The sequence below is a fragment of the Perca fluviatilis genome, chromosome 5 (assembly GCF_010015445.1).
Source record: "Perca fluviatilis chromosome 5, GENO_Pfluv_1.0, whole genome shotgun sequence".
Lineage (NCBI taxonomy): Eukaryota > Metazoa > Chordata > Actinopteri > Perciformes > Percidae > Perca > Perca fluviatilis.
Window position 1 is genome coordinate 25,809,936 of NC_053116.1, and position 13,358 is coordinate 25,823,293.

The 13,358-nt window shown below is 37.7% G+C and overlaps 1 protein-coding gene across 1 annotated transcript; it reads left to right on the forward strand.

The window, feature by feature from the left end:
* The first annotated feature begins 5,420 nt into the window (after positions 1–5,420).
* LOC120559463 (taste receptor type 1 member 1-like) lies at positions 5,421–9,395 on the forward strand. The gene is made up of 6 exons (XM_039801164.1): positions 5,421–5,599; positions 5,889–6,189; positions 6,348–7,070; positions 7,462–7,668; positions 7,940–8,060; positions 8,467–9,395. Exons 1-6 carry the CDS (start codon positions 5,421–5,423, stop codon positions 9,393–9,395), a joined length of 2,460 nt encoding a protein of 819 aa, XP_039657098.1.
* Positions 9,396–13,358: the final 3,963 nt, after the last annotated feature.

Sequence of the window (13,358 nt, forward strand, 5' to 3'; positions counted from 1 at the left end):
GCAAAGTAGTGTGACTATCCATATTTTAATACATGTTAATTAATTTAAACATTTGAATTGCATTGGTTTACTTTGTACATCAGCAAGCCTGCAATACAATGTGATGTAAGAGCCAGTCCCCTGAGTTTATACAAGATGTTTCCACATTAAAACGAGTCTATTTTTAATCAACTCTAATATCTGATCGTTTGTCTCTTTCCTTAGAGCGTTTATATACATATTAAAGTTAGTTTTGTTTGTGATTTAAAAGTGTAGCTTTATCATCATGTGCAGGAACAAACAAAACAAAGAGACTAATTCATGTGTTTATAAAAAGAATACTTATTATAATCAGTTCACAGATCTGAGTCCAAACAGAAACTGCACCCTTCTGAACTAAGAGGTTCTGCTTCAAAGTGAAGTTTAAACAGACTGAAATGTCCAGGCACTCCTATTTATTCATTCATTTCTGCATGTAGTTATTTATTTAACGAGACTTAAAATCATGTCCACAGTCCGAGTCCCGCCAGACTCCCTTTAGGAAACCTGTAATTTAAACTTCAGCAGGCTTCGACAGTCCGCTCCGCTGAGTCCTGGTTCTAGTTCTCCCGGGCTTCCCTTCCCTCCAGCTGTCCCAGCAGTACGGCCCGGGCCTCCAGCAGCGTGGTGTCGGTTTTGGCTTCCAGGAAGCGGGCAGTGAGCTCCGCAAACGGACTCTGCTGCCCCGCTTTAGCTTCTCTCCGGCCGCCGGCCCCCAATAGCAGTGGAACTTCCAGCCGAAATCTACATACAGGTCGTCCTGGACTACGTGGAAGATCCTGCCGATCACCACTCTGTCTTTGGCCGGTCCGATCTGGATCAGCGGGGACCGGCGCAGCAGCGAGACGAGGCGGTGTTCCTGCCCGGGGAAAGAGACGCTGCGGCCGGGCCACGGAACTCACCACCTCCCGCTGCCGCCGGAGCTCAGATTGCAGGTCCAAGGCGCCATATATATCATAAAACACGTTCTCACCTGTGAACTTTTATCCCTTGCTGTTTGTTTTTTGTCATTTCTTTCGTTCCAACATCCATAAACCGTTTGGCATCTTTAGTGCTAATCCTGCGCCACTCTACTGAACTCTACCTATCGATCTGCGCTCGATTGCTCTTCCTTCATCCTCCAAGTACCCGGATGTCTGTCTCAGTAACTTGAAATTGAATTTCATGATCTGAATCTGAATAGTGAGAACTGAATGTGAGGATATATAGAGAGTTGAATTTTCAGTGAAGATCAAATTTTATTGGAATTCAGTTACAAACGAATGAATTCAATTTCAAATTATACTATTCAGATTCAGTTTTTCAATGCAATGATTCAAATTAAACAATACAATTTCAAATTGTGTGATTCAAATTCAGTTTTTCAATGCAATTATTCAAGTTTAGCAATTCAAATTCAAATATAAATGATTCAAATTCAGTTTCTGGTGGCACATATTTCAGCCCATAGTCTGAATACTTTCTGAATGCACTGTACATCACAAGGACGGTAGGGACAGTTGAGATGATTTTGGCATACTGATTTGTGTATTCTCATTCAACCATTTCTTACATCTCATGCAATCCCAAGGTCACAGTTCACTTCAGATTGGAGACCGGTAACTACAATAATGAAACATTTAGTAACATTTTACTTGAAGGTATCGACATAATCATGACATGACACTGTCATAACTATGACATGACACTGTCATAAACGTCAAATCAAAGTGACATTACCGGAAGTTGTCTTGGTCATGACAAGTTGACATTACATTTGTTTGGGATGTCTTTGTAATGACAATTTGACATTAACCAGGATGACATTACCAGAGGATGTCTTTGTCATGACAACTTAACATAATGTCATCCTGTTTACTGTGAAGTTGTCTTAATAAGGAGACTCCAAACAAATTTAATGTCAACTTGTCATGACCAAGACAACTTCTGGTAATGTCACTTTGATTGTCATGTTGTCATAATCAAGACAACCCAAACAATGTCAACTTGTCATGAAAACCAAATGACACTTAATGACAGAAGTCATACACGTTTATGACTTGCTTATAATGTTTATGACACGTTCATGACAGTGTCATGTCATAGTTATGACAGTGTCATGTCACGATTATGTCGATACCTTAAAGTAAAGTGTTACCAAACATTTTCTGGTTTTCTGTGCCTTGGCTCAATGTGTCCCAGCCCCCCTTTCAGCTGGAAGGAGATTATTTGTTTGGTGGACTTTTTGATGTTCATTATGATAGTGACCCTGTTTATCATGACAGACCAGAAGCCATCGGCTGTTCCTTACACAATGCCTTGCAATGTGGATCTGGCAGAGTTATTTTGCTTAAGTTTCCAATTGACTGAAGATAAAGGTTATTGTTACATTAATAAATGTTTTAAATTTGACAATGTAGTGTGGTACATTGCGAACAACGGTAAGATATTATATTGCATAAAAGTCTAATCTAAAAATGGCATAGCAACCTGTGCTTTAAAAAAAAAAGCTACGTTACTGTAGCATACTTTATATTTCTTGCTCCTAGAGAAAAACTGTTGTCTCCAGAAGGCAGGCTTCGAATTTCCTCCATAGAAAACAATGTATTAAAGTTTGTCCAATACGTTAATATATGACTAAACTAATGCCATTTCCACCAGCCTCAGCTGTACCCTGTGTTAGTGCTGATTAGTATATGTTACTGTAGCATGCTAACATGTTGTAACTGTTGTAATAAATTGTATCTTTGCACTTAAAGTGATGGTTCGGAGTAATTCACCCTAGGGTCCTTTGCACCATGACCTCGAGCCAAACACCCCCCCAGAAGCTTTTTTCACCTGGGTCTAACATTGGGAGAGTTAGCTAGAGTAGCGTTATCAGCTGAATAGCTTAGCGCAGAGGCTAATGGACCCACGTTTGTATCTTGTAAGTTACCCCACTAATAATGCCCGAAATGATACCAAATGTCTACAAGTAGTACAAATAGGTTATGTACTCATAAAACGATGGATTGTAAAGTTTGTAAGTACACCAGAAGTTTATGAACACTTGCCTGCTCTCTTCTGCTCTCTGCTGCTGCTGCTGCTGCTGCTGCTACCCGCAGTTAGAGGAGTGCTTAAGTGATTAAATAAGGTAATGTCTCCAAACTTACCTCAATTATTACTTGTCTCCTGATAGTTATACTACAGCACTTACTTTAAAAAAAAAAGTTAAATTTAAAAATATTTTTGTTGCATCTCTTTTCGGTGTTGTAATTTGTAGACGTCCCTAAGCACTCGTCTTACAGCAGCAACAACAACAGCAGAGAGCAGAAGCCAGCAGGCAAGTGTTATTTACATAAACGTCTGGTGTACTTACAAACTTTCCAATCCATCGTTTTATGAGTACATAACCTATTTGTACTACTTGTAGACGTTTGGTATCATTTCGGGCATTATTAGTGGGGTAATTTACGAGATACAAACGTGGGTCCGTTAGCCCCTGCGCTAAGCTATTCAGCTGATAACGCTACTCTACGCTAACTCGCCCAGTGTTAGACCCAGGTGAAAAAAGCTTCTGCGGGGGTGTTTGGCTCGAGGTCATGGTGCAAAGGACCATAGGGTGAATTACTCCGAACCATCACTTTAACTACATCAAAGAAAATGTTGCTGACATGGATTAAAACTCATACAACAGTTAAATTCAATGTACACAATGCTTTAAACATACACTTTAAAATCTTTTTGGGTTATGTTATCTAACAGCCTCAGGATATTCAGTGATTATCCACATAAAGATAACTCTGTAAAGCCCTGCACTGATTTAGATAGTTACATGTACAGCAGTTATATAACAGTAGGACTGATTTAATAAAAAAACATTAAATGTGTGTGTGTGATTTCCTTATTGTTCAAGTCTTCTGAAGTTGCTATAACACCACTGTCACCACATGAAGGTTCACTGTGACACTGTCTACAGGCTAAACTACAGGTACACCTTGAATATACTATATTTTTTTGGATTTGTGTGGAGTTTGTGTGCACAACTTTGTTTAAAGGTCCCATGGCATGAAAGTTTCACTTTATGAGGGTTTTTAACATTAATATGCATTCCCCCAGCCTGCCTATGGTCCCCCAGTGGCTAGAAATGGTGATATGTGTAAACCGAGCCCTGGGTATCCTGCGCTGCCTTTGAGAAAATGAAAGCTCAGATGGGCCGATCTGGAATCTTGCTCCTTATGAGGTCACAAGGAGCAAGGTTACCTCCCCTTTCTCTACTTTGCCCGCCCAGAGAATTTGGCCCACCCATGAGAGAGAGACATCTTGGCTTTCAAACGAGCAAAGTGGCAGTTGGTCAAGGCCACACCCCCACTCTTCACCTTGCCTCCTCCCTCTCTCCTCCTCAATAGCTACAGACACAGAAATGGTACATACTAAGGAAAGCTCATTGTGGGACTGGCTCTAGTGGCTGTAATTCTGCACCAAGGCTGAATTTCGGGAAAGAGACTTCAGATACAGTATTAGGGGACCACTAAGGTCTATATAAAAGAGACTTCAGATACAGTATTAGGGGACCACTAAGGTCTATATAAAAGAGATTTCAGATACAGTATTAGGGGACCATTAAGGTCTATATAAGAGCATCCAAAGAGCACCATATCATGAGACCTTTTAAGATTTACCTCATTACCCTGGAGTAATACATAAAGGCCTGTATCACTATGTTTCTGTATGTTTATGGGAAAATTAGGTCTCCATTTTCGAAAATATGTGTGTGATTATTTCTTAGTGTGGTGTTTGAATGCAATTTTCTGTGACTTGCACCGTTTTCAATATTTTTCTTTCATCTCAATCCAAAAAAGATCATGCTGTACACTTTTAAACCTTGCCTCTCTACCACCTGTTTTTAGTTATGCTTTTATATTGTCATTCAGTAATGATATGTGTCCGCCGCATAGTATTGCAGTCAGTGCTCAAAAGTATGTATGTAATAGCACCTGGGACACAAAGATACACTGTCTGGGACTATACTGGGACAGTAAGGAAACTTATCCAAATGAAAATATTAGGTTTATATGGAATATATAGGCCTATCATTTTAATTGTTAGGTGTTAAAAATTTAACAATATGAGGTGGCACTGTCCGGCATAAAGTGTGTGTGTGTGTGTGTGTGTGTGTGTGTGTGTGTGTGTGTGTGTGTGTGTGTGTGTGTGTGTGTGTGTGTGTGTGTGTGTGTGTGTGTGTGTGTGTGTGTGTGTGTGTGTATCACAGGGACTCTGCAACATGAGATTTTTGCATACTGATTTGTGTATTCTTATAGTTATCTTTTATGTATGACACCTCATGCACTCAGTGTAGACATCACCATTGTCTCATAAATTACTAAAGGCATTGGTTAATCCTATTAGAGTTCACATCAGATTGATAAACAGTAATTACCACAATGAAATATTTTCTGGTTTCTCTGTGTCTCCTGGAAACATTTCTACATGTCTTGGCTCAATGTGTCCCAGCCTCAGAGTTTCAGCTGGAAGGAGATTATTTGTTAGGTGGACTTTTTAATGTTCATCATGATAGTGACCCTGTTTATCACGACAGACCAGAAGCCATCGACTGCTCCAGGTGAGTCTTACAATAAATCTGAGTGAATACCTTCTGAAACTAAAGAAGAACACCTGGTGTACCAGTTTATATTGTAGAGTTTAGCTTCAAACTGTAGGTTAATGGATATAGCTGGTACCACATTTTCCCTAAAACCAACTTATTTAATTGCATGATTATAAAACTTTAAGTCCTTGTCACATTAAAATCCACTTTTAAATAGTCATGTCTGTACAGACTTCACAAACAGTAATACTTGATCAGTGAAACTAATTCTCACACTTTCTCACTGTCCTTCCTCTGTCCACAGTGAAACTCTGGTCAATTCAAGTTATCGGAGGTTTCAGTTGATGAGATTCGCTGTAGAGGAAATCAATAACTCGACCACCCTCCTGCCAAATGTATCTCTCGGCTATGAGATATTTGACTACTGCTCAGATACCCGAACATTCCCAGGCATTTTCAAACTCATATCAGACGACAATGAGTTGATCCAACCTGGGGGTAAACTACACAAGAATCGGTCCAAAGTGATAGCAGTGGTCGGCGCCTCTACAAGCACGCAATCCCTGACTGTAGCCCCACTCTTCACAATGAATCTCCTTCCTATGGTAAATTTGCAAACTATTGTATTTAACATATTCTTACCAAATACATCAAATAACAAGAACATTTTCATATAAGTTACGAAAAACAATTTAAACAGCTTTTAACTTTTGAGAATTTGTCATTGAAAAAATTGACAATGTCTCTATTATTCTTTTAACAGGTCAGTTATGGATCTGCAAGTTCTGTCTTTTCAAAAAAACAGAATTTCCCCTCTTTCCTACGAACATTGCCTCCCAATCAAGTCACCATAGAAGTGATTGTTAATATTCTTCAGCACTACAACTGGCGCTGGGTTGCTTTCCTTTACATTGATGATGATTTTGGCAAAGATGGACAGGAATTGTTCATAAAGAGAATTAAGGACACTGAGATCTGCCTGGCATACACCCAAGGCCTCAATCAATATACAGATTACTCCCAAATATTCAAACAGATAGAAGCACAGAGGATAGGTATCATTATTGTTTTTGCTCCTGAATGGGCTGCTCAACCTCTCCTTATGTCAGCAATACAACTAAATGTCACCAATAAAGTGTGGATAGCAGTGAATACATGGTCGTTAAACAAGAAGCTCCCCAAGGAGAAAGGAATCAAAAATATTGGAACTGTAATTGGGTTTTCTGAGATAGCACTGACAATACCTGGTTTCAGTGATTTTATTTATTCTTCCAGAAGCCTGACTCATTGTGAAAATGCAGAACTTTTTTTTTGTAATCAGGCGTACAACTGCAGCAGCCCAAGTGCAGAAGATGTCATAGCTGCTGAGCCAACTTTTAATTTTTATGTTTATTCTGCTGTATATGCCATCGCTCATGCCTTACACAATGCCTTGCAATGTGGATCTGCCAGATGTAATCGCAATATTACAGTGTACCCACGCATGGTAAGTACACTAACAATTGAAGGAAAAAACATTTAATTTATTCTCACCATATGATTCTTGGATATTTATGTTTCTGAAAATTGATAAACCTATTTAAAAGTGAACAATCATAACACAAAATACATATAATACTATTTGTTATTATATATATGAGAGTTGAAAAAGTCTTTAAATCTTCAGAATACAATCCAAACAGATTTTGTACCTGTCAAACATTAGAGATCAGATATAGAAATTTCAGAGATAGTAGAGATACATACAATCTAATAAAACCTCTAAAGGGAGCATCACACTGCAGTTCCTCCCTCTACAGGAATATTTCTAAAAACCTATTTAATCAACACCTCATTATGTTTATGCAAGTAATCTGAACTTTGTGTACCCACATCAGGTTCTAACAGAGCTGAAGAAGTCAAACTTCACAATTTTAAATCAGAGGATTCGGTTTGATGAGAATGGTGACCCCAACTACGGATCATTTTCTATAATTTTCTGGAACCAAAGTGGTGATGCAGAGGTGATCGGCTTTCATAATTTACACCCACCGTTCCATTTCTTCATCAACGACAGCAAAATGCAGTGGTACACAGAGGGAGAAGTAAGTTGTTTTTTTCTACCAAGAGTTTATACGCTATGTGTTGATATGTTTATTTAGTATTAGCTGTGACTGGGGTAAAGACAATATCAGGAACATCAACAGATGGTTATTGTTCATGGTGTAATTCTAGGGATGTAATACTCAATGTTGATTACATATTACAAACTATGTTAAAAAATGTAAAAAGCTGTATGGGCATAAATACTGCTACGTCTGTTCTCTTTCTGTGCTTACATTTTTTACTTTTCTGCTAAATAATTGTCTTGTACAGGCGCCTACTTTACCGTGTTCCCCAGAATGTCGTAGAGGATATGCAAAAAAGTATAATGGAATCCACAAATGCTGCTTCGATTGTGAAATGTGTCCAAATGGAACTTATGTCAACAGCACAGGTAAATTATTATACATCAGAGGAAGAAAATGAGTAAAAGCAGTGTTGTCAATTATTCTGGCATTGATGGAAGCTAATTTCAGACAGTTAAGCTTTTTTATGGCTAAGAGGTTTTTACGGTCATTTCATGTTCACTGGACATAGTTATATAGGCAACCATGTTCACTCTAACAATGCATATAATAATGAAACTAGAGCAATATATTATTTAGATTATTACAATTACCTCTAGGGTATGTCACTGTAAACTGTAAAGCAAGTTTGACATGAAGTAAAAGCTCATTTTAGGAGAACATACAGTATCACAGATTAAATGTCTAACAATGCTTCCTAAACTGTTTGACCACGGAGGATTTTTCAAAAGCAAACCTTAACTTTATTGACTGTCCTTCTCTCATGTAAAACAGAGGATCCCTACAAGTGCATCAACTGTAAGGAGACAGAATGGTCAGCAGCAGGAAGTACATCATGCAATCTGCGGGTGGTGGAGTACATCCCATTCACAGACAGTGGGGCTATACTGATCATGGTCGGGGCCTCGGCATTGGTGGGCCTCACATTAGCCACGTCTGTTCTCTTTGCCATCAACTACAACACACCTGTTGTCAGATCTGCTGGGGGACCAATGTGCTTCCTGATTTTAGGCTGCCTCAGCCTGTGTTGTCTTAGTATATTCTTTTACTTTGGTAAGCCAACAATTTCCTTTTGTATCTTAAGATTCTTACCGTTTCTCTTGTTCTACACTGTTTGTCTAGCATGTTTTGTTGTGCGCTCGTTTCAAATTGTTTGCATTTTCAAAATGGCCGCCAAGTTCCCCAAGCTTCACAGTTGGTGGATGAAATATCATGGACAATGGCTGGTCATCACTGTGGCATTTGTTACTCAGGCACTCTTTCTTCTTATTGGCTATACTTATTCTCCCCCCAAGCCTTACGATGACATTTCTTGGTACCCAGACAAAATCATACTTGTTTGTGATATTAATCTCAAAGCATCCTCTGGTTCTGTGGTTTTACTTTTATCTTTGGGCTCCCTTTGCTTTATTTTCTCCTACATGGGAAAAGACCTCCCAAAAAATTACAATGAGGCCAAAGCAATAACCTTCTGCCTGCTCCTGCTGATCCTCACCTGGATCATGTTTGCCACTGTATACATTCTGTACCGTGGCAAGTACATCCAAACTCTTAACGCTCTGGCAGTTCTCTCCAGTCTCTATTCCTTTCTGTTGTGGTATTTCTTCCCAAAATGTTTTATTATCATTTTTCAATCGTACAAAAACACGCAGGAGTACTTCCAAGGTCTCATTCAGAATTATACCAAAACAATCAGCCAGTAGCTTACACATTTCAAGTGTATACAGTGAGCTTATGCAGTGATTATTTTTTACTTAAAGCAAATCTTCCTGTTTGCCCTGTGTAATGCCCTGTGTTTGGCATACCCTCATATGACTAATGCATGCTTTTTAATGAAATAATTGAAAATTTATTGTCAATAGACAGCAATAGTGAAAAATTTTTTTTAGATATAGCCCTGAGTGCTTTCTAAAATAAATGATGTACACACTGACAGGAGTTACAATCTCTCCTGAAATGTGATTTTACACTTAAAAATGTATTTGAGATGCTGTATAAAAATAGATTTGGGAAGATTTATCTTAAATGTGTAATTCAGTATATTAATATTAATATGGTGCTAATATATACTACTACTGTATATTTCTTTTTGAGATACTTTATATTTCTTGCTCCTAGAGAAAAACTGTTGTCTCCAGAAGGCAGGCTTCGAATTTCCTCCATAGAAAACAATGTATTAAAGTTTGTCCAATACGTTAATATATGACTAAACTAATGCAATTTCCACCAGCCTCAGCTGTACCCTGTGTTAGTGCTGATTAGTATATGTTACTGTAGCATGCTAACATGTTGAAATACGACTGTTGTAATAAATTGTATCTTTGCACTTAACTACATCAAAGAAAATGTTGCTGACATGGATTAAAATTCATACAACAGTTAAATTCACTGTACACAATGCTTTAAACATACACTTTAAAATCTTTTTGGGTTATGTTATCTAACAGTCTCAGGATATTCAGTGATTATCCACATAAAAATAACTCTCTAAAGCCCAGCACTGATTTAGATATTTACATGTACAGCAGTTATATAACAGTAGAACTGATTTAATAAAAACATAAAATGGAATGTGTGTGATTTCCTTATTGTTCAAGTCTTTTGAAGTTGCTATAACACCAATGTCACCACATGAAGGTGCTACTTCCCTGTGACACTGTCTACAGGCTAAACTACAGGTACACCTTGAATATACTATTTTTTTTTTTCATTGAGATTAAAATTAGGGTGCAGAACGTCAGGTTTTGTGCAGATGTACAGATTCTGATTTGTGTGGAGTTTGTGTGTAAAACTTTGTTTAAGATTTACCTCATTACCCTGGAGTAATACATAAAGGCCTGTATCACTATGTTTCTGTATCTTTATGGGAAAATTAGGTCTCCATTTTCAAAAATATGTGTGTGATTATTTCTTAGTATGATGTTTGAATGCAATTTTCTTGAATTTGCTTATCCAAATGAAAATATTACGTTTATGCGTCATGGAATATATAGGCCTATCATTTTTATTGTTAGGTGTTAAAAATTTAACAATATGAGGTGGCACTGTCCGGCATAAAGTGTAAGTGTGTGTTTGTTTGTTTGTTTGTTTGTTTGTTTGTTTGTTTGTTTGTTTGTTTGTTTGTTTTTTGTTTGTGTGTGTGTGTGTGTGTGTGTGTGTGTGTGTGTGTGTGTGTGTGTGTGTGTGTGTGTGTGTTCTGAATGGGTTATGTCTTGGTACCTTGATTTTGAATCAGGAAGATATTGACCGTCCATCCAAATGTTTGTGTCCTTGATGATGGTTTATCACTCCTTGGGACCACTTTCAGCACACAAGATGCAGATTATCAATACTAGAAAAAAGCAGAGATGAATATATTTAATTTCAGCATCAATTATTATTTGTTACAAACACATTTCTTCCATAAATTCAGGGATTCTTGGAAACTATGTCCTGAAATAGCCTTGGAGAACGGTAATTTATTTTCACATCTGGTCTTTATTCCACAGAAGACGATCCCAAAAGACTTTAATGTGTTTGACTCTTGTAAGCCTGGCTTGTTCACTAGTTTCAGCAATTATAAAAGCCTGACTGCATGTGTTTATGTTTATTCTTCCACTGGTTCTCCTCAGGGCTGTGTCCTGTCCCCATTGCTGTACATTCTTTACACCAATGACTAGAAGCCAGCATGGGGACAGGCACATTCTGAAGTTTGCTGATGACACGGTCATCATTAGCTTGCTCCGTAAAGATGAATCTGAGCATGGGCCAGTGGTGGATGAGTTTGTCCAATGGTGTGATGAGGTCTTTCACCAATTAAACACCACAAGAACCAAGGATATGGTCATTGATTTTAGGAAAGTATCCCTCCCACCATCTAAGACTTTTATTAAGGGAACTGAAACTGAGTTTGTTGAACAGTACAAGTATCTGGGAACCGTCATCGCAATTCACATCAAACTTCAGGTTTTTATCTATGACTTTGTACTTCCTTAGGAAGTTAAACACTTTTAATGTAGATAGGTAGTAGATCATTTTTTAGTGATTCAGTTCTTACTTTTGCCATGATTGATTGGTACGGTAAAATGAATATCAGGGACAAAAAACAGCTCAGCCATATTGTAAAGGTGGCTGGCAAGGTGATAGGTTTCCCACAGTCCCACAGTTATCTTAGACCAGCAAGTACTTAGCAAGGCCCAGTCTATATTAGACTGCACAAACCACCCCCTTCACTCTGAGTTTGGAATACTCCCCTCAGGTCGCAGATTTAGAGTACCTCGGTTCAAGACCAATAGGAGTAAAAACTCCTTTTTCCCATGTGCAATAACTCAGCTTAATGTGCACATGTAATGTAGTACTTTTTTGTTTTGTATTTAGAGATTGTTCCAGTAGTGATAAATTAGTGTTGTGTGTATTACATAAAGGAAACCTTTTTCATACTCATGTCTTGTATGTATTGTTACCTCTATTTGCATGATGCTTGAATGGGTTTCTTTTTTATCTTTCACTCCTGACTGCATATCAAGTTTCCCGTTTGGGATAATAAAGTGAACTGAACTGAACTGAACTATGCAAACTCTGTGTCCTCTTGTGTATTAACGCAGGAAGAGAGGAAAGGTTGTTGTTTTGCATCAGTCATGCAATCTATGAAAAGATAATCTTTGGTTCAATTAAGTCACCTGTTTTCTTTCTAAAAAGATGATAACTCTAGTACTGAATAGTTTATCAGTTGTTTTTAGACAATGTGCTAACTGAAGATGAGAAAATAATAGATGTGAAAACACATTAAGTTATTGTGTTTATCCAACAACCTTCTATTCATATAGTGCAATATAAAAAATGTGAGATGACTCCACAACCCTCTGACAACTTTTACCAAAACTAAACATCTAAACATTTACAAAAGTCATATGTTTGGAAGGGATATTTTATTCGACTGCATTTTATTGTACGGGTGTTTTCTCATGTCCGGCCATTATATGTAGTGCATTTGTTTTATTTTGAATATCTGAATACCTCATGTAAAGTGTTAATTCATTGTCTTTTTTATCTGCCAGAAAAAACAAGCATTCATTCTGCTACTCCAACATATGGGATAAGTTGATAAAAATTTGAGCAAATCCTAAAAATACCTGTTGCCAATTTTCGTCTTTTTCTTCCCCACCTTCTCTAGCATGGTCGAATACACCTGCTGTTGTGTATTTACAGCCTAAGTTTATTCCTTTTTAAATACTGTCAGGCATCCTTTTGTCACATGCACAAATCATTGATATCCTTAGTCCTGAGTTGGAAAAAAATACATGCTCACATACATTTATCCCTGGTCTTATGTTTCCTCATAATTAGTTGTATTGCCAAATGGTACAATGAGTACAACACATACATGGGAGGACAACATTCAAAGGCAAGGGTGACACAGGGAAAACTTTTGCTAGTTAAAATCTGCCACTTATCCTTCTTCTTCCAATTTTAAATTTATCAGTCACACATTCAGAAGTGGTAGCAAATACATTGCCGTCTTAATGTCAATGTTGCTGTTTTCTGCATGCACTCATGACAAGTGTAACTTTCTCCTCAAATTGAAATGTTCAAATGTTCTAAAAGGGGAAACGTGTCTCCCATGAAAGTTAAACATAAATGTTTTTCTTATTTTTATACAAGGAACATGTTATTTCCACTATTACCAG

Excerpts from the sequence above, each read along its gene's own strand:
- LOC120559463 (XM_039801164.1), top strand. The coding sequence starts at position 5,421 with ATGAAATATTTTCTGGTTTCTCTGTGTCTCCTGGAAACATTTCTACAT. Across the intron at positions 6,190-6,347 it reads CAATGAATCTCCTTCCTATG|GTCAGTTATGGATCTGCAAG; the intron begins GTAAATTTGCAA and ends TTCTTTTAACAG. Across the intron at positions 8,061-8,466 it reads AACTTATGTCAACAGCACAG|AGGATCCCTACAAGTGCATC; the intron begins GTAAATTATTAT and ends CATGTAAAACAG.